Source organism: Protopterus annectens, chromosome 14.part0 (genome assembly GCF_019279795.1).
Source record: "Protopterus annectens isolate FY-2018-M chromosome 14.part0, PAN1.0, whole genome shotgun sequence".
Taxonomy (NCBI): domain Eukaryota; kingdom Metazoa; phylum Chordata; order Ceratodontiformes; family Protopteridae; genus Protopterus; species Protopterus annectens.
Window position 1 is genome coordinate 277,966,689 of NC_056748.1, and position 22,717 is coordinate 277,989,405.

A 22,717-nucleotide genomic window follows, 5' to 3' on the forward strand; every position below is an offset into this window, starting at 1 on the left:
GGGCACTACCTGCTTATCTCCTTTACAATAATCAGTATTTCAGTTGGTTTAGGTTTTGCTTTCTATTTTTCAAGTAACTGCTTTTTTGCTGGGACTGCGGATTTATATTGGACTTGCATTATTATAAGTGCTGTCATGTTTACACACATTTTCTGGATGAGACTGGACTGACATATCAGGAAATGAAACAGTTAAAAAGGGATAACTTGTAGGGCATGTAAAAGAATGTATGATAACTATAAGAATCAGTCAGAGGAGGTTAGAAAAGATTGGAAGATAGGCTGGAAAGGCAATTTATCAGGCAACAATCGAAAGACATTTGTATGCCTCTCAAGTAGGCAGCAACAAAGCACAGAAGGATTAAGATTTTTGTTTGGAAGTCTTTGCATAGATATTTTTATACCCTATCTAGACTTCAGAGAATATTTCCTCGGGTAGATAGCAAATGCTGGAGGTGTGACAGGAAAGAGAGAGGGGTAATTCAGAACATGTGTTCTGGGAATGTAACAAGTTGGCAGTCTGTAAACATTCCCTACAGGCTGTTTTTTTTTTTCAGAATTGTTGGGGGAACAAAATGTTGGTTCTTCTGAGCTGGGATATAGGCTCTAAATTGCTTAGACATAGTAAGGCCTTACTAAGTCTAATGCTATTCTTTGCTAAAAAGTAATTACTTGAAAAATGGAAAGCAAAATGTAAACCAACTGAAATACTGAATATTCTAAAGGAGATAAAAGAACTGAAGGTGGAATCCCTAGAAAAAGGAAAGAGAAAATTACATAGAAGCAAATGGAATCTGTTGGAGCAATATATGCTGAATAATGTTCGGCTAGAGGAGTTAGGTTTAAAGGAAGGAACTGAGCAATTTATATAATGGTGTGAATAATAATAATTGTTAGAAAGGAAATGTGTATACTGCATGAAAGCATGTTACTATGATTTGCTTTCTTTTAAATGAATATACATGTTCCTGTGTCACTGTTGTAGTTACAATATAATAAATATATTTATAAAAAAAAACAGTTACGGGACCCCTAGCAGCAGTACTGCAATTGATAGCCAAGAAGTACAGGAACTCTTAACAATGCACAACATGATGAAAATGCATAATGGATCAATCAAGATACATATTGTTTAGAAATACTAATGTATACACAGAAAAATAAAATAGTATTTCTGTAATGAATACTGCAGTATAAAAGTGCAGCTGAAAAAACTGCTACTAATTTCCTGATTTAACAAATTAATTTCAAATATCTGCATAAAGAAAATAGGAAACACAATTCTTGCAGTAAAAGAAGTAAACAAACTCCATTCCCATCTATTCATGTTGACCTTTATCACTGTCTAAGAGAAATATAAAGGAATTGTGGAACAGAGCTATGCACTGTTATTTTTGATTCACTGTATAGTTTTTCAGATCTCTGCTGAAAGTGTTTTGTCCCACCTCCCCCTATTTTCTGCTGTGTCTTAAGTTCTGACTATTTGAAGGATTACTTGCATAATAATAAACCCTGTTAGTTAACAGCCTGCATATCATTGCTGGAAACTGTGTCTAACAGAGCTCTTTTCAAACTATCCGGAAATATAAGTATTTTTTTGGTTCTTCAGAATTGTGTACTGTAAATTGTTGCTGGACTAATTTTATTCAGAGTTGTGCACTGTTATTTTTGATTCACTGTATAGTTTTTCAGATCTCTGCTGAAAGTGTTTTGTCCCACCCACCCTATTACTGGTTTGTTGTTTAAATTTGGTGGCTTTTGCAGTTGCCCGCCCCACTGTAGATTTGATCTGGGACACTCCCCCTAGTCCCTTTTCTTTACCACATTCTACTTAATATACTCCTTCTGCAATTGTTTTCAGTCCTTTTTAATTTAATTGCATTTTTTTAAACTATGTTTGGTCTAATATTGCTACATACTCAAGTGTGCTAGCTTGCACTGAATTTGAATTGTTTTTACTGCTGTTTTAGCTACTTTTCTGTTAAAAAAAAAAAAAAAAACTGTAAGCCTGTTTCCTACCTTTCCTTTAACTAGTGTAGTCCAGGTACAGATTTGCTGTATCCAGGACTGTATGTAAACTTCTGAGCCCCCCCCCCCTCAAGCCTTTCTGTGTTGGAGGGAAGCCGTCTAGCTTGTCAGTGGGAGTGGTAAGTACTAGGTAACCTGTCTACCACATAAGGAGTGGTTCTGGCCCAGAAATTGTAGTTATTGGCCATCTGGGCAATCTTTTCCATCTCTCTCAACTTTCTGATTTGAAAGCCTGTATTTGCACTTGTTTCTTTCCTGTAACTAGTCTAGTGCAGATACAGATTCTTAGTTTTAGCACTTGAATTTGCTTATTCATGCTCAGCACTTGTTCAGAACTTGTTGTAAGCACTTAATAAGCTACTAATTACTATAGCACTCAACCTTCCTCATTACCTAGAAGAAAATGGTTTTTGCACTTACTTTCCTCACTTGCTTATAGAAAAACAGCTCTTGTACTCACTTTCCTCACTTATCTAGAGGAAAATATTTTTTTTATTCAGGCATGTCCAGAGGGCAGCTCCCAGTGTTCTCTCTTGTCTATCTGATGAATCTGGGTATCTTGGGGCAATGTAGAAATTGCCTCATGTACACAGACAACCCTCTCCTCCTACCACCCAACACTACAACCTGTGAGAGATGCACTTATCTAGCCAAACTGGAGGTAAAGTTCTCTCCAACCAAGACTGAATGTGACATTCAAGAGGAGAAGGTAAACACTTTCACCACGCCACACTTATCACATAGTCTCACTAAATCTACACCACCAAAATCCACACATAGAAACACAAAAACATTTGCGGAGGCTCTCAATAATAATCTGCCCAAGCTCCAAAGCAGAAACGCAAGCAACTTCCAGCTCCCAACACAACACAAATTACACATAGCCCGCAGACTCAGTGTGCCACTCAACGACAGCCAATAAGGCAAAACAACGTATCCAACACACTAGTCATAGGTGACTCTATAGTCAGGTACACAGATGTCTCACTCACCAGGCTAAACAAGCAGAAGGTTACTGTCAGCTGCCTGTAGGGTGCCAGGATCTGCCACATAACCCATGCACTCAGGTCACTCCACAACAAGTACAAATATGACTTTGTCATTGTCCATGTTGGTGTGAACGACCTGAGACGTACCTCCCTGGACTACATGAAAAGAGACATGGAAGAGCACGCCGATCTTGTAGCCCAGGCAGGTATGACCCTAGCCCTGAGTAGCATTCTGCCATCACCCAGAATGATACCTCAGTACAAGGACAAAATGATTGACTTCAACAATTGTCTAAGCTTCTGGTGTCATTCTAAGGGGATCCAGCATCTGTCTGCTTGGGATGACATGGTCAACAGACCACGATGCTTTGCCAGAGATGGCCTGCATCTGTCGCCCCTGGGATTTCGGATACTGGCTAAGTCTCTTGCTGCCCCTATAGTGCCTTTTTTAGGCAAGGTTCAAATGACAAATTCACCACCATAACAGGAACATGCAAGCAAAAACTGAGGGTAAAGAGGGTAAAGCTACTCAATGCTAGAAGTCTAAATCTCAAAATGCACTCACTTGAGGCACTCCTTAAAATAGAGAACATCGATATCTGTGCAGTGACTGAGACCTGGTTCAAGGCTCCAGAGAGCACCCCTGCACTACCAGGCTACAACTCATACCACACTTTTCGGCCATGTAACCTGGACTGGAGCACCAAAGGTGGAGGTGTGTCCATATTAATTAAGGATATGCACACCTCCAGGCTAGTTGCTCAGCATAATGCATCCGAGGTTATCCAAGTGCAACTAACTCTGGGCAAAACTGCAATCCAAATTTTTGCTTGCTGCAGATCCCCCACCATGCCTCAGGATTCCCACTCCTCTATTCTTGATGTACTGGAAAATATTAGGGTTCAACCAAAGACCCTAATAATGGGCAATTTCAATTACCCCACCATTAACTGGGAAAACGACTCGTGTACCAACTCCTTCACACAACACTTTCTGGAATTCATAAATGCCAATGCCCTGGATCATCTTATCCACACCCCCACCAGGGGCAACAATATCCAAGACCTAGTCATTACCAACATGAGTGACTGGTGTTCCACACCTGAAGTCAACTCCTCGTTGGTCCGATCCGACCATAAGCTAATCACCCTTGATATCCACATCCCGCCCCCACCCCCATTAGGGAAACCACAGTAAAACATTTCTCCAAAGCCAACTTCATGCTTCTTAAGACAGAAGTGGTGAACTTCATGACACCCATGCAGATGGACAGCACAGTTACGACTGCTGAATCCTACACAAATGCACTCTATAAGCACTTACACGAGTGCATGGATCGTTCTATCCCAAACAGAACCAAGATGCTATCCTCCAAAAAAAGAAAGCCAATCTGGTGGTCCCCTACCATAAACAAACTGTACAACAGAAGGAAGAAATTGTTGCAAAAGAGAGAGTAAAATCCCATGAGTGGAGGAGCTCCCTGGTCAGCCTCAGTAAGAAGCTGAGATCCCTTATAAGATCCTCCAAAGATAGCTATGAAAACAAAATCACCACTGATTCTAAGGACACCCACAAAGCATTCTATAGCTATGTCAAGAATCTCAATGGCAACACCACACTTCTGCTTTGAGTTACAGCACAACGGCATGAAAATTACAGAACCAACTGATATTTCCAACATCCTGGCAGATAGGTCCAGTGCTAACTTTACCCCCACCCCCCCACCTCGTAAAGGGCCCATATCTATACAGGAAGAATGCTGAGTCCCTGTAATCGCAACTACGCAGGTAAAAGCTTCACTCGCTAAAGCCAAAAACACAGCATCCATGGGACTGGACAACATCCCATGCTGCATTTTACATGAATTTCAGAACTAACTGGCTCCCCACCTAAGTACCATGTTCAATCATAGCCTCACATCAGGCTTTGTGCCCACTGAATGGTGTACAGCAACAGTTATCCCACTCTACAAAGGGGGAGCCATCACTGATTCTGGGAACTATCACCCTATCAGCCTGACGAGCCTGGTCTGCAAGGCCACGGAAAGTATCATCATCAAACTCATAAAGAAAGACATTAGTAACCTCCAAACTCTGGATCCCACCCAGTTCAGGTTTGTGAAAGGCAGATCATGCCTCCTGAACCTGATCGACTTCTTTGAGGCAGTCACCAAAGCTGTAGATGAGGGTAAGGTGGTTCACACAACCTATCCTGATCTCGTCAAGGCTTTCGACACCATCTCCCATTCTGGAATTATAGCTAAGTCACAAGATGGGTTGCCAACTGGCTCACTGACAGAACCCACACTGCAAAAGTTGCACACTTCAAATCTGACCTCAAGCCAGTGACAAGTGGAGTACCACAGGGTTCAGTCCTGGGACCTCTCCTGTTTGGTATCTACTTCTCTGAAGTACAGGCTAATACAGAAGGCCTCTGGCTAATGAAGTTTGCAGATGACTGCAAACTAGGAGCCATAGTAGAGTCCCCAAATAATGTGGAAATCCTACAGAAGGGCCTCGCTAAGACAGATGCCTGGTGTCTGAGCCATGGCCTCAAGCTAAATGCCAAAAAGTGTATTGTCATCCCCTTTGGTAAAAACTCTGTACCCATGAACTACTACATAGACAGCAGTCTACTTAACACCGAATGTGTGCTAAGAGACCTTGGGACCCAGGTGGACAGTAGTCTGTCCTTTGATAGTCACATCGCCACAGTAGTCAGGAAGTCCTTCTACGTGGCACACCTCATCATAAAAGGGTTCTCATCCAGGAAAAAAGAGGTCATTGTTCCCCTCTACTTGACACTCATTAGACCCATTATAGACTACAACGCCCCTTATGGAATGTAACTCACAAGACATCTGCAGCAGCTGGAAAAGCCACAGAAGTACCTCACAAAGAGGATTACTGGCCTCAAACAGATGTCCTACACTGACCGTCTCAAAAAACTCCAGCTTTACTCCATAGCATATTGTCTACTCTGAGATGATCTCTGCCTAACATATAAAGTTATGTCAAACCCAGAGCTGTTGGACATGCTGCACCTAAAGAAATCCCAATCCCTCCAAGCTACATGCTCTAGGGACCTAAACCTTGTCACCACAATAAACTGGACATGCTGGAGGGATAGAGTCCTGTCCCAGAGACTTCCCATACTCTGGAACAGGCTACCCATCTATGTCAAGCAAAGTTCTTCATTAACATTCTTCAAGAAAAATCTTGGAGTGGATGGTAAATAGGAAATACACCCTGGGGATCACTTCTATGTCTCTGCTCGACAGGGGCACAGGAAAATAACTTTCTTGGGTGGCGTAAGCCAGGGGAACCTTGTTGGCTAGGCTTACATAGGCCCTTGGGTCGATAGCCTAGTACCTACCTATGAACCTATGAACCCACAACAACATGTTTGAACCACCCAGAAGATTAGCAGATTCAGGGGTGCACAGCAGGATTTTTGCAATGAATTGTTCTTATAAAAACAAAAAATATGTGGGTTATAGGTTAATACATTCTGCATATAGAATCACTATGGACCCAGAACAGGTCAGGTACCACCATCTGAATTAACAGTAACAGAAAGATCACAGGAGGCTTACTAAAATTGCAAGGCTGCTTAACTAAATAAATCCTCCACAGCTAAGTGTGTCCTGTGTATTCACAGTCTAAATTAAAATGAGTTTCAACTGCAAAAGTGCTGTGCAGCCTTTTGTTCCTTTGTTTTCACAAAGCTTACACAAAAATATGAGAACACCTCTGGTTGCATGCCTGTCATTATGATGCCTATGTGGCTCCAGGAAAACATAGCTGTGGTCCTCAAAATTTTATCTCCCCCTTTCATTTCTCAATTACTTTACTGTCTTAACTAACTTTAACTTTCTTTCACTTTCATTTCTTCTATACTGCTTTTTGTTTCATCAATTTTCTTTTTGGAATTCTGACTTTCTCTGTTCTCTCTCTGTTTTACTTGAGAAACTTCAGCTGATTGGGGATGGGGTCATCACCCTCTGCTAATTCATAACATTGAGAGCAGAGTATTTAAAATGCTCACAGATAACTATGGTTTCTGAAGATTTCGGCATCACAGAGCCGTTTTAATTTTCATGGGCAAAAATACATAGCAAATGTAGCTGAGATGTCTCCCTCTGCAGTACTACTAAACCATGCAGTGAAGTTTGTAATAGAGAAGTTAGACAACACTTCAACCAATGGCATTGCTTTGAGTGTATAAATTTTCCTAGATGAAGGCAAGATCTTCCCACAGTCCAGCCATATAAGATCTGATTTATCTGTCAGAGATTAAAAAAAAAGAATTATTTTATCCCCAGTCTATGCAAACAGCAAATACACAATAAACTAGTAAGAGTGGTGCAGGGTGTAAAATGCTACAGGATATCATCTCAGAAGAAGAAGAAGAAGAGCAATGTTTATAATAATGGTCACCATGATCTCATTTTCACATTGTAGATTTGTTTCAGGACAGGCCTGAGAAGACAGCTACAAAGAAAGAAACTTGTCATCTTTGTGAGAGAAAGCTGCACAGCCTGTTTAATTGCCAGGTATAAACTAGTTACACCCAGAGACAGCTTATGTTCAAATGGGGCACTAGACAGGGTAATGGATCGGGTCCCCCATACACACACACACACACACACACACACACACACACACACACACACACACCCTCTCCTGCAGCCAATCCAGAGTCCCATTACTTGGCTATTTGTCCCCATTTACCATAAACGCTGTTCAAAAATCTGTGTGCATACTGTTTTCTGCTTTAATTCTGCAATGATTATTTGAATTTAATATAAATTTTTAATTTCAAATTTTACAGCATAAACACCGAAAGATATTTGCTAAACAAAGCAATACAATATCACAATGAAACAGACTTAGCATTAAAACGTCTCTACCCTTGAAACAGCACTGAAACCCACATTCAAAGAAAATGCATCTGGCCAGTGGTGGATAAAGTTTACTTTTGGGCTGTTTTAAAATCACAGGCCGCTTGCACACATATTTAGGACAATGCAAACATGCATGTGTTCTTTGATTTGCCTTCCTGATTGCATTTATTTATATTCCTTGTATAATGCAGCACCACTTGTTAGAGCACGTTTTAAATTTGTAGTTTTGAACATTTTTCCAGTAAGCAATGAAACAAACAGTATGAACCAATAATGACAAAACTGCCCAATTCAGAACACTTCATCAATAAAAGTCTACTCAACGTTCTATCATTACAATCCACCAATATCAGTCAATATGCACAATCTCTGCAGAAGTAAAAGTCATCTGAATAATTCCACATTAAAGAAATCTGTAACTAATGAAGAGGTTGATGCCAGCAAACAACTTTACAATTCAGTGTTTCATCTACAAATTCAAAGCCTGCTGCCCTTGACGAATAAAATACTTATGTCACATTAAATAAATGGTACGCTGGTAATATTGCAATAGAGAATGGATGGCAAACTGACAACAGGTTCATAGTTACAAGGCATCTCTTCCAAAGGAGGAATTACTCAAGTCTGCAGCACCACCTCTTAAATTACATCACAATGTCAGTAATCCATTGACATGCTGTGGGAGTAGAACCCACAGCCTTCTTTATCAAAAACAAGTATACTACCTGTTATGCGACTAGCAAAGCTTTTAAATTCTTTAACACAATAAGGATATCATTTGCTAAACAACAGTTGCACATTGTAAACAGACTTAGCATGAGCATCACTAAGCTTCTTTTCCCCTGAATCTCTGAGTTCCTTATAAAATGCACTTGACACTCAGCTCATTTAAACTCAAGTTTTTTTTTTTTTTAACATCTTGGTGTTGGGGTAGAGGATTCAGGTTCTTGCTTCCTGTATGTAAGGTACTGGGTTTTAGCCTGCACTAACTACCAGTTATCCCTATTTAGGTCATTTTAACACACACACACACACACACACACACACACACACACACACACACACACACACACACACCTTTGTGGAATCAGCACAAATCCCTCCAGGAGTGAGTTTACATTCATTCCATGGAGGCTGTACATGGAAGGAAGGGAATGTTAAATTCCATGCACGTGGAAAGGAAGAACAGTCTGTGCAAGGACATACATAAAGGCGCAAACAGGTGTGTGCAACCAGATTCAGAAAGCGTTCAAGAAGAACACCTTTAAAACAGATATTTTTTTCTGTAATTAAAACAATAAGTGTGACAGTCCCTCAACAAGCAGGCCCCCTCCCAGCCAGTGGGCCCTACACGACTGCCTTAGTCACCTAGAGCTGGATCTGGCTCTGGTTACACCTGTTTCCTGTAAGACTCTAAGGCTCTTTTTCTGGCTGTTACATTGTAGAGGCAGGAGAATTTTTGAGAGAATTTAGTGTGTTCTTGGAGCAGGGTGGCACTCAGGAATGTACAGATAAGCGATGTAGTGATAAGGCAACCTACACCCTTCTTTCAAGTTACTTTTCTTGGCTGCTGGATGTTTTCATAATTTCAAGTAATTTTCCATTATTTGTTTTTTTTTTTTGTTTGTTTTTTCAGAGACAAAAAAAAAATCCATGGTATCCCTCAGAGTCTCAGAAAACCCAGTATGCAAGCACAGTGTGGAGGGTGTGAAGCTCACTCCTTGAATTATGTTACGCACCTAGTCCACTCATAAAAATCGAACTGTAAAATACATACTACAAAATAATAAAATAAATATAGGTAGTCCACAGTTGAGTTAAAAATGGAATATTCTTTATTGATTAAAGAATATTTTGATGGATTTCCATCACATTTTGAAAGACTCCTAGGACTTGCTCGATAAAATTCACTTGGTGAACAATATCAATCAATGTGTGTTCGCTACTTGTAATATTAAAAGTTTATTTTCAGTTTTTCCCCACGAAGAAGGTCTCTTGTGGTTTGGGGCATGATTTCCAGACATGGTAGTATGACTTCAGTAGAGGTAGATCTCTTGCAAGAGTTAATGGAAATGATTTTAAACAACTTTTTAACCTTTAATGGGGAATTTTTCAAGCAAAAGCTAGGTGTGGCTGACCAAGTTCGCTGATGACTGCAAACTGAGAGCAATCACTGAGTCCCATGATGATGTAAAACATGGAGCATCCAACACAGGGTGCAAAATATTACTCTCTCAGATAAACAATTGAATCTACCACCTTTACCTTCCTTATTGATTGTCTGAAAAATTGGAACAACTCTGGAAGTGAGTAATTTTCTCTTGCAAGGCAGTGCACATTAACCATTTCATGCTGTACATACTCCGGCATGTATTTGTAGTCACAGTAATTTTTAATGTCTAATTCTGGCAGCATTGTTCAGTAGCAGTACTGACAGCCACTTCAGCAATCTAAGGTGCCATTCCCAGAATGGCAGTTGTAGCCTAAATGTGCCGCAGTCATGACCATCCACAGCGCTAGTTGTCAGTGGTGGTTGTGACCCCACTGGGCCACATAGCAGTTTTCATGATATCCAGGGGCTCAGCCACACAACTGCATAACCTGTTCTTTGGAAGGTTGCTGAAAGAGAAATAAATTGTGGGCAAAGTAGTTATCAAGAATACTATTTACCTAACAGATACAGGAGTTTTTAATGTGTACATGAAACGGTGCACCACTAAATAAAAGCATTTGCAGTAAGATCACTGGTGTTGAAGTAACTTTGAACTGGAGTTACTGATGTTGGTACAACTTTGAAAATAGACTCTAGTGTATTGTGGAGAGTAGTCACATGACAAAAAATAATACTGCTTGTGATACCTTTTTTGATAAGCTGTAAAGTGCAAGTTTTTAATTTCCAAAGAACCTGTTTACTAAGAAGTTTTCAGATTAATAACATGATGACCAGCTCATAACCAGGAAGCCAACATACCTATTCCAGTTCGTAAGACTACACAAATGTTATAATACCATTCACTGACATCACAGGTTCCTAGCCTACTGTCCACCTTGAGCCGATGCTGTAAAGCAGCATCTGTGCTGCATGTAGCAACTTGATATTTACAGCTGCAAGAAAATCAGCCACTGTAGTGGAGCACTGGTCAGAATTACATAACACAAATGCAAAATGTAATAGACGGTGCATTCTAAAGGTTATACTATTAATTCTACTAGTTAAGCAGCTTGCATTTGCTACATTGAACAGGGTTCACTACTAATGCAGACACTACACAAGATAGTAGATTAACAAAAAATAACTGTGACACTCGTTCAGTGGTATTAGTAGCTCAGTGTATCAGAACCAAGAGTACTCAATAATAACAAGGAACTCCTTACCTCCTGGCATTTCCTAAAAGGAGACATGCCAAGCGGACGTCTCCTGAAAGGTAGGCTTACACAAAGTATATATTTACTGATGAAACATAATTATTTTTACTCTGAATTTATTTGGGGCCCAGTCACCCACTCCCCCATAACAACATGTTCATTCTCTTTAAAACTCTGAGTACTATTGTCAAATGGGGTTCCGTCAGCATATCAGAGTTGGTGCAAAGTATCTTTCCTTCATTTCGGTGTCAGTGGGCTCTGGTTAGGGAAGTGTCAGATCCCAAAATGGGCTTTGATACTTTTCAGTGGAACCTCTGAACCAAGATCATGCAATTACCTTTATAACTGTTTTGGAAGCCTACAGTGAGAGGCAACTGCAATCTTACCTTAACTAGTTAATTTATCAAGCAAAGTAAAAAGTAAATAGTAAATTATTTTGGCCTTACCTGACAAGTGGAATATGATCAAGGGTGCAGCAGGCAATTGGAGCACTTTGCTTGGGGATCTCCTTCTCACAAGATCGGTTATAGACCCTTAAAAACAGAAAATGTGAAAAGAAACATAAATCACAGTACACTAAGGGGGAAACAGAATTTGGTAAAAATATTATTGTTTCAATGCTGAAAGTCCACCTTTCTTTTCTAAGAGACTCCATTGCCTGCTAACCACCACACATTCTCATGGTCAGCTGGTGCATTCCTTCACCATACACTAGGCAAGAGCTGACCCCAAATGAGAGGGGCATCTTTTATACACTCATTAAGTGTGGTTAGATTTTTGCTTTTTTGCAAACTTAACCTGACTTCACATGCAAAGTGGCATGACCAAGGTTTGGCATGCAATGGGAATATTCAAGGGTGTGTCATTTGCCTCCTAAAATGATGTAACCCCCTCAAGACAACACTGCACCTCCCACTTTCAAGCCAGTGCTCCCATGGGCTGCCCTGTCATCATCGGGGATTAAATCTTGTGAACGTGCATTTTGGACATGTGCTCCCTTCCCCTTAAAAAAAGATGGAATTCATTTTCTTAGATGTCATAAAAATACATCAGCCATCCAATCAGAATTACCCTTTAGCTTTGTGAATAGTAATCATATAACAGTTCTAAAGCTGCACATAACGTTAAGTACAGAGTAATATTGAGGAATTCAAAAAAGTCTTTCAGAAAATTGATATCATCATCCCTGTGTTGTACTGTAAGGTACAAGCTATTACTGGCTATTAATTACTAAAATATTTCCATCCAGTCATTAGTAACTAATATATGTACTCTTTTTCCTTTTAAGCTTTCAGAACACTAACGTGTAGCTAGCACTACAGAAATATCAGTGTTTAATAAACTGCATCGTGATCTTCTGCAGTGTTCTATAGCTGTGCAAAGATGTTAAGTGATGAGCGCACAGGACAAACAACATACATGATTTAACAACTTTAATAAGAAATTCAAACTTCTACACAAGTAGCAGGGGGAGTAAAGCAGTGTTCTCATGTTTCATTGTACCCATGATGTTCATCGTGTTTTACTGTTGCAGTCATTACTCTTGGGTTATCCTGCTGGCAGGCTACCCGCAGTCAGCCTGAATTCCAAAGTCCTGGTCCGGTGTCGGTTGCTGTCGCCTCTTCCCTGATGTCAGTGCACCAGGGGTATAAAAGAGGCAGCCAACGCCATTTTCTTCAGTCTTTCTTGCCGCATGGTGCCCGAAGCAAAAGCAGTTCGCAAGTGCCGGTCGGCCGACTCCTGTGATTTTCAAATCCGAATTTCAGAACCAAAGTCTTCATTAAAGCTAAGTACCCCATTGGGGAAACTTTTTTCTTGCTCCAGACCGATGTCAGAAAACGTTAACAATTGTATTTCTTGTGGGAAGCAAATACCTCATAAGGATTTTCACTCTTACTGTATTCCTTGCCTAGGCCCTGATCACAACATTGCTAGCTGTCAGTTTTGTGCTAGATTTAACCAATGCACTATTAAGCGTCGGTTTGATTTTGCATTTCATTACTTTGGCCGAAGATTTAACTATATAATGCTGTCAGAACAGCCGATGACCGGAGTTTACAAAAAACGCAAGGACAAGGAAAAGGAAAGGCATCCGAGGTCCAAAACCGATGATGAGGCCTCCATTAGGCCAGTCGCCGGTTCTCAGTGAGGCACTTTCGCAGCCCCTGGCACCCGCTACCTCAGAGCCACAGGCCGATTCCGACTTCCACGTGGAGCTGACTGGGCCTGTGGATACTCAAGTTATTGGACACTTGGAAATCATCCCCTCAGATGGGTCCGGAACCACTGAGCAGGCATCAGCTTCTGAGGGTGTCTTCAGACCTACACAGTTATATGTTAAACCATCTTCAGCTTCAAAGACAAAGACTAAAGCAACTCTAAAGACAAAGAAACAAGTACAGCATTCTCCTACTCAGACTTCCATGTCTAAAAAACAGATGCTTAAAATGGCCGAAGACCTAATTACTTTGATCAGGGGTTCCCATACCCCTCCTGATAAGAGGCCTAGGCAAGAGACAGAATATGATTCTTCTGATCAGGTTTCTATTTCCTCTGATTCCTCTTCTGAACAGGATTATTCTATTCCTCCCTATGAGGACTCTGATGCTGAAGAATCCATTCCTTCATCCTCTCCTCCTGAGGATTATTCTTTTGGGGAAACCCTGCATACCATGAGGGAGCATTTCCACTGGGAGAGCCAAGATTTCTCTGAATCTAAGAAAAGGCCCAGAGACTTTCTGCTACTTCCTCAGCACAGACCCCTTGCTGTTCCACCTGTTCTAGACATTGTAGATGATGTATTTTCAGACTCCGGCCTCTCTCATGACTCTTTACCCCTTGCACCTGCTAAGCCAGACAGATATTACAGGGTTCCGAATTCTCATAAATTCCTATATAAAAACCCCACTGCTGACCCAGAAACTATATCTCAGGGTCCCAAAGGGGTCAAAGCTTCCACTTCAAAAAATCCTGTCCCCTCTGATAGGGATTCTAGGGCACTGGACAGATGGGGGAAAAAGTTTACACTTCTTCTACCTTGGCTGTAAGGGCCTTAAATTGTCAGTTTCATATGCTTAAATATCAGCAATACTTAATGTCACTGCTTAAATAGAAAATGTTGACAAATACTGAATGTTCAGAGAACAAGGAATTGCAGGATTTATTGCATGCAGCTGAAGAAGTGGGAAAGCATACTTTGCAATGTGGTTATGATTCACTGGAGGCCTCTTGCAGGGCTGCTGTTACAGGTTCTGTTATTAGAAGGCATGCTTGGTTAAAGGAACAGAATCTGCCTGATCATGTTAAAGAAAAATTATTAGATGCCCCATTACAGCATGATACTTTGTTTGGTGCTAAAGCAGAAGAGGTGTTGAAGAAAATGGAGGATAAAGCGAAATCCATGCAGACGGTTAAGGATTTCTTACAGGTTCAGCCACCAAGATTTAGCAGGAACTGGCCTTTAAAAAATTGGTCCTTTCCAATGTCAGACAGACCACAAAGAGGCAGATACAGATGCCCCAGAGGCAGATCTCAGCCCCAAGGCTCATACAGGCCTAAACAATGGGGTGCTCCTACCTCCAAAAGCAGAGAAGACAAATCACAACCTTACAGAAAACAGTCCCAATGACTTTCCTCTGCCAGATCCAAGCACTTTTCTTTTGGCAGCCCTCTTAGGGGGAAAACTAGCACTTTTTTCATCAAATTGGCAAAAGGTTACCCAAGACAAATGGGTCTTGAACATAGTGTCCCAAGGCTACAGGTTCCATTTTCACACCCTACCAAGGGCAAAAGGTATGCCAGACCTGCCACACAATCAATGGGCAGAGGCACAAAAGCAAATTACAGTCCTCGTGGACATGAGGGCCATTCAACAAGTACCACAACAAGAGCAGGTGCAAGGATTTTACTCCAGACTTTTCTAAGTGCCCAGAAAGGACAAAAACTGGAGACCAATACTGGACATGTCTATACTGAACATGTTTCTGGAGGTTCCAAAATTCAAGATGTTGACTCTACAGCAGCTACTGCCCATGTTGGGCAAGAAGGCTTGGCTTGTAACTTTGGACCTAAAAGAGGCATACCTGCATGCTCCAATCAGACAACCTAGCAGAAGATACCTCAGATTCATAGCTGGCTCAATGCACTACCAATTCTCTGCACTGCCCTTTGGCTTATCTGCTGTGCCCAGGGTTTTCACAAAATGCCTGGCACCAGTAATTGCATTTTGCAGACAAAGAGGAATTCAAATATATCCCTACTTGGACGACTGCCTTATTCAAGCAGAGAACAAAGACATTCTTTTAAATTATCTGGCGTTTGTAAAAAGATTACTAGTTTGCCTAGGGTACACAGTAAACGAAAAGAAATCAAAACTAGTACCCTCATAAGAGATAATATTCCTGTGTGCAAGCTTAAATACAACTGCCCAGATGGCTTATCTCATGTCAGACAAACATAAACAACTGACTTCTTACTTCAAAAAATTGGCAACAAAGACTCAGTTATCTGCAAGGAAATTCCTGCAGGCCTTGGGTTTCATGGCATCCTGCATTCTACTAATTCCATATGCCAGACTGCATATGAGGAAACTACAATGGTATCTAAAAAGTGTTCAGATTCAGCATTGCCAAAGCCTGGAGACAGTAATTACCCTCATTCCCTGCCTACAACAGGAGTTTCGATGGTGGGCAGAGGCCTGTCACCACAACAAGGGTCTACCATTCACTCTACCCACAGCCAGACAGACACTGACAACGGATGCATCATATTATGCCTGGGGGGCCCATATGGCAGGAAAATGTATTCAGGGCACATGGCCATCAAGCCAGATGCATCTTCACATCAATCAAAAAGAGATGCTAGCTGTTCAGAATGCCCTGACAGCTTTCTAGGATCTACTTCATCCAGGACAGCTACTGATCAAGACAGACAATACTACAGTCATGTGGTACATAAACAAGCAGGGAGGTACACATTCCTACCCCCTCTGCAGACAAGCAATGACCTTATGGGACACAGCATTGGCTTATCAAGTTCACCTGCAAGCGCAATTCCTGCCAGGAAAAACAAACACTCTGGCAGATGAACTAAGCAGAAACCTCATGGATCCCCACGAGTGGAAACTGGATCCACAAGACTTCAGCAGGATAACAAGGAAATGGGGATGCCCAGACATAGATCTATTTGCCTCCCCTCACAACTGCCAATTACAGAGATTTTGCACAAGGATTTATCACAAACAAGCATGGAGAGTGGACGTCCTATCCTTCAGCTGGAGAAATATGACAGTATATGCCTTTCCTCCGCTGCATCTCCTTCCCAGGGTACTCCTAAAGGTCAGACAAGAGAAGCCAAAAATGATACCGATTGCACCAGACTGGCCATGCCAACACTGGTACCCAATCCTAAAGAGCTTGTCTCAAGGTCCAGCATGAATATTGCCTCAAACTTCTCACTTGCTGACCCAACAAAACGATCAGATCCTGCACAGCCAACTCAAGACTTTAAATCTGGCAGCATGGCGGATAATGTAGTCATTCAGAACACTCCTCTTTCAAAAGCTGTTATGTATGTTATCTTGGAGGCCAGAGATTCTGTGCTTGAAACCAGGAACAAGGCATTGACACGTATGTACCAAATATCCCTCAGATTTTACAATACCTAACTGAGATGCTGGACAAAGGCCTTTCTTTTTCATCAATTAAGATTCATGCCTCTGCCATGTCAGCCCATTACAATACGGAACCACCTATCTTTTCTCATCCTTTAATAAGGCAGTACCTCAGAGGGGCCAAAAACATCAGGCCTCCAAGGAGAGCACCAATTCCGGCATGGGACCTCAATTATGTCTTGGAAAAACTCACACTGCCTCCTTTTGAGCCAGCCTCAAAGCGGATATAAAATTCATATCCTGGAAAACAGCTCTGCTCCTAGCAATAACCTCTGCAAGATGAGTCTCAGAGTTACAAGCACTCATGGCTGTGGAACCTTTTATCATTTTTCATCCTGACAGGGTTTCTAGAGGACAAACCCAACATTCATGCCTAAGGTGGTGTCCAGTGTGGCCCTCAACCAAACCATTCACTTGCCTACCTTTTATCCAAACCCACAGAACAAGGGTGAGAAAATTCTGCATTCTTTGGACATACACAGGCAGCTACGCTTCTACTTGGACAGAACTAAAGTTTTCAGAAAGACTGAGCAACTTTTAGTGTCATATTCTGCAGGATCACAAGGAAAGGCTATCTAAAAACACACTATTTCTAAATGTATAGGCCATTGCATCCATTTCTGCTATTCTCAGCATGGCAAATCAGTGCCTAAGGGCATTAGGCCTCATTCTACCAGAGTAGCAGCCACTTCAGTAGCCTTCTTCAGAGGAGTACCAACCAAAGACATCTTAGAGGCTGCAACTTGGAGTTCAGTGCACACTTTTAGAAAGCACTACCACTTACCTCTTTATTCTAAATCCAGAGCAGGCTTTGCCACTGCAGTTCTGCAGGGCCTCATAGCCTCTCCTAATCCTATTTAGACCAGCCACCCATCCTCAGCTTTGGGATTCAACCCAAGAGTAATGACTGCAACAGTGAAACACGATGAACATAGTACAGTTGTGTACCTACCATAGATGTAGATGTTCGAGTGTATTCACTGTTGCAGTCCAGGTTACCGTCCCCCTTTCTTTTGCTGGGGTTTATCTGCACTTCTCTATTCTATACAGCCTATGTGGTGTATTTGCTTATAGATGAAGGAAATGTTTCTTTACTGCATGTATGTTTATTGGCATAATATATTTAGTCTACCATTTTGGGGGCACCTGACATCTGGGGCAAGAAAAACTGAAGAAAATGGCATTGGCTGCATCTTGTATACCCCTGGCGCACTGACGTCAGGGAAGAGGCGGCAGCAACTGACGCCGGACCAGGACTTTGGAATTCAGGCCGACTGCGGGTAGCCTGCCAGCAGGATAACCCAAAGAGTAATGACTGCAACAGCGAATACACTCGAACATCTACATTTATGGTAGGTACACAACTGTACTTTTCAGTGGCTGAGTGCTTTTTTTCATTGTAAAGAGATACCAAGGGTAAGGGAATAGTTCAGAAACAGTCTCAACTGGATACTAATTAAATGTACTTCATAATGGGAATGTTTTCCAAATGGGTGTCAGCAAGGTTTAACCATCTAAGAAACTGCCTTGTTTCGCTTCCTATGGTAAGAAAGTCCTAAAGAATAAAATTTTAGTAAAGGAATATAACATGTTTAATAGCATATATATTGAAAGCTTTATACATTTTTACTGAAAAATACATTAGTAGTTAGGCATCAGTTTATTATTTTAAGGTTTTGACATCATTCATGCAGTGCATTCTTACTTTCATCAGGAAACATTTTTATAGCTGTCAAACTTTTTTTTTAGATAAGTAAGGGAAAGCCTTTTAAGGGCAGAATGCCTATGTACAATGTTAACTGGCAAAGCTGAAGGTTTTACAGAAACTTCCACGTAAATGTATTACATCCTTTCATGTATGTGTCCTGGGTGTTGTAATGTCTTCACTGGCATCTACCCCTTCACTATGACCACAACACTGACACATTTGGCATCTGTCATACTTAATGAGAATTTCACACCTCACGTCTAAAATTACTGGTACAGATATGCCTGAAACCATAATGACTATGGCACTGAGATAAATGCGTATGTTTGTAAGGGCAGAGTTGCACCATCCAGTAAAAGACGAAAGGCTCTGGATGCCTTTAATTCATAAAAGTGGTTTTGGGTGAAATAATGGGCCAGTACAAGATGACAAATTGTACTTTACACTGGGAAATTGCTGCTAAAGCAAGGGCGAGTACTTCACTATAACTCAGTTTAGTACTAGATAGAAGGATATAGCTTAACCAGTTAGGCTGCACGGTACTTGCAGTCTCATGCATGGCACCAGTTTGGTAATAACTCCCGCTAGCAGGGCTGACTAACTGAAGAAGAATCAAGCATTTGGGGGAATTGTGTCATTCCGGTAGAGAGAAACAGGAATATTCCTACCCTGATGTCATCTGTGGTTACAATCAGGGAGTCATGGTGACAAAACACATTAGTTTGGGTGATATCTACAAAACTAACCATCCAGTCAGAGGCAATACTCCAACACACAGATAAACAGTCATATATCTTTGATATGTCTTTCTGTGAATCCATTCCAGCTGTAGCCTCATACTGATCTGCATCCTCTTGTTACATTATACCCTCTTCCGTTATGAATTAGTAGGACTACATTGTTGGCTATTGTTTCACCTTTAGAAACTCAGCTCTGTCTTGTTGCTATTCACTGTCATTGCTTCTACATCTCATTGTGTACAGCTCTGTCATTGTTACTACTGATGCTTCACCTGCTCTTAAGTTTGCATTTTACCTATTGTCTTGAAAACCTTCTTACATTATTGTTAATATCTTATTTTTGGCAATTCAAGAATGTATACATTCATTGTTATTGTCTCGTGTTTTCATGATTATGATCTATGTTAATCCTCATTGTTTTAATTTTGATGTGCCTTTTTAACAGTCATGCCTGAAAAGGGTCTTCAAATCAATGCACTTACCATGTTAAAAATGTAGCAGATGTAATGAATAAATGCATACACACACACACGCACACGCGCACACACACACACACACAAAATACACACACACACACACACACACACACACACACACACACACGCACATAAGCATAAATAAATTGCAGGTTTTCCTTAGTTCTCCCTTTCAACACAAGCTCAGTGCTTTCCACAGTGATGAGGTGAGGGGATAAGTGTTCATTGTTTTCCACACCAATGAAGTGGGAATAACAACTGGTCTGTATCTTTTTTTCTCCTCAGTTTGTAAAAAATAAATAAATAAATAAATCATTGCTTCCTTCCTCAATCATCCATAATCACTTTAGCTGTTTCTTATTAATAAACAGTGCCTGCTGCCCTGATGCGAATAGTTATTTTAACGGACGCCTCTTTTGGATTACATCATAAAGGTATTGTTCAGGTAATGCGGACACAATCTAGTTTTAGGCTTCATATTCAGTAATTTATGTCTGCCAAGACTTTATGATTTACAAACAGCTAAGCAGAAATAATTAGAACTTACAGAGTATCACTCATGTTGTCTACAATATAACCGCTTCTTACTCTCTCAGTATCATATACTTGTCACATACAAACGCTGGTATGTAGCCATTTATTTGTGTGTCAATATTTTACTCGATACGCCTTTGTATCATCATCACCCTCATAGCTCCCATCACTTGGCATGACCAAGAGTTACATTAAGTTTCTAATTAATCAACACCTGGGGGTGTACAGTGGCACTCTGCTAATCATTGTGGCACAATATCTCATGGGAAGATCAACTTAAGCAGTAATATAACCCTTGGTCATAGCTTGCTGCTTTTATTAACATGGGATTGTGTTTTTAGTTTCCTTATATTTTCATTAATTCATTCATTATTCATCATTATCATCATCAGCCCCCTTTTTCCTATTTTCTACATGGAGTAAGAGTGTCAGATCAACTGCTGCCATCATTTAATTCAATGCCATTCTCCTACCTTCTTTGATAGTCATGGCTGACTGGCACAGGTCTTCTCCCACACAATCCATCCATCTTTGCCAGACTCCTCATTTCCTCTTTCCTTCTTTCTGTCTGACCCAAATCTTCTTCACCAGATTGTCTTCTGCTTTCTTACACATGCCCAAACTAGTGTAATTTGTTCACTTTGACTTTCTCTGCAAATGGAGCTACCTGGGCTTCTGCTCTGATATCCTCATTTCTTCTTCTGTTCCACAGTGTACATCCTACCACCCCCATCTCAGGAACTTCATCTCCAGCACCTCTTGGTTCATCAGGTGCTTTGCCTTCACTGCTCAGGTTTTTGTACCATACATTAGTACTGGTCACTCCGTTTTGAACACCATACTTTTCGGCTATTTTGGCATTCTTCTGTCACACACTACCCATGACACACTGTGCCAATTGGCTGCAACCCCATCTGATTCTAGCTTTGACCGCTTCACTCAGAATTCTCTTCTCCTCAATCACCCCTCAAAGACACTTGAAGCTGATAACCTTTGTTTCTCCAGTAAACCACTTAAGATAATTCAGACTCACAAAAGATCCAAAAGCAGATAAGCTAATTTCACACAGGGCAGTACTCACTCTGTTCTCTCATCATATCAGTAATTAAAGTATCCCTACATTTGTTAATGCTTTTTATTTTATTCAATTGTTAACCAGGTAAACCCAGTAGATACAAGCAGATACAACTGCACCTTTTCAAAGGTGATCTGTGTGCACTACCTGGTTAAATGATTTAATATGCCACTGCTATCAAATGTCCCCTATACCTGATATCTACATTAGTGACAGAAAAGTTTACACCTTATTCATGCTAGTATAGTAGAAAACAATGACAATGTAAACAGAATTTTCTGAATAATTTTGACTCTCACTTCAGACAGAGCATATAAGACATTGCACATTGCATTTTGTCTTTCACTGTGGGCCGTGTATTTTAGCTTGATTGTACTTCACATAAACCATGTTACAACTGAACAGATGCCATCTATGCAGACATTCAAAGCTGGTTACTGAGGTAGATAATGGTAGATAATGTCCTAGTGAAGTGGGGCCACAGAATCATGAAAGCTACCTAACATAGGAAATCTGAATGAAACTAAGCCAAGAGGAGAGGCATTGCATGTCTTCCCTGACCTTGGCAAAGGATGCAAACAGCTGATCATCCTTCCAGATATCCTTTAATTAATGAAGGCAGTATCACAGCAGTACATGCACATCCATCCACAGTAAGAGGGGCTCATCCCAAGTGAAGTAGTTGGGATAAAACAAACAAGCAGGTGAACACGTTAGTTTACAATTGACTCTACTGGCCACAGGTATAAAGGACAAGTTAGTTAGAAGAGATGTTCTATCCTTATGGAATGGTAGGTTTGGTGGTTTTACTAACAGTGCTCATAGCTCTGAGACCCTACTGGCTGGGTTAATGGCAACTAGAACAGTCTTTCATGGCATGCGTTTGACGGTAGTTGGTGACTCTGGCTCAAAGACAGACTGTGTTAACTTCTTCAGCATATAGCAAAGAACCCATGGTGGAACTGGGTCTTTCACTGAAGGTATTAACAGATGAATACTTCTAAAAAAAGATACCTTTATTGAAGGCAAAGATTTGGAGTCTTGACATATGTTATATGGCAGCTATATGCACCTTTGCAATGGAGTGACTCAAATATGAATCGCAGAGTTCAACTAAATACAGAAGTACTCATGGAGAACAGATCTTGTTGACACTGAAGAGCTCACTGGGAGAAACTTATCTACTTATCTCTGTAGGTTTTCTTGGTGTCTGGTCTCTGCAAAC

At 40.9% G+C, this 22,717-nt stretch overlaps 1 protein-coding gene across 1 annotated transcript in view; it reads right to left on the bottom strand.

The window, feature by feature from the left end:
* LOC122788950 (transmembrane protein 150A-like) overlaps window positions 1–22,717 on the bottom strand; it is a 656,138-nt gene that overhangs the window by 332,411 nt on the left and 301,010 nt on the right. The window contains exon 4 of the mRNA XM_044055995.1: window positions 11,735–11,821. Within this exon, the coding sequence (XP_043911930.1) occupies window positions 11,735–11,821 (87 nt within the window). The remainder of the gene's footprint in view (window positions 1–11,734; window positions 11,822–22,717) is intronic.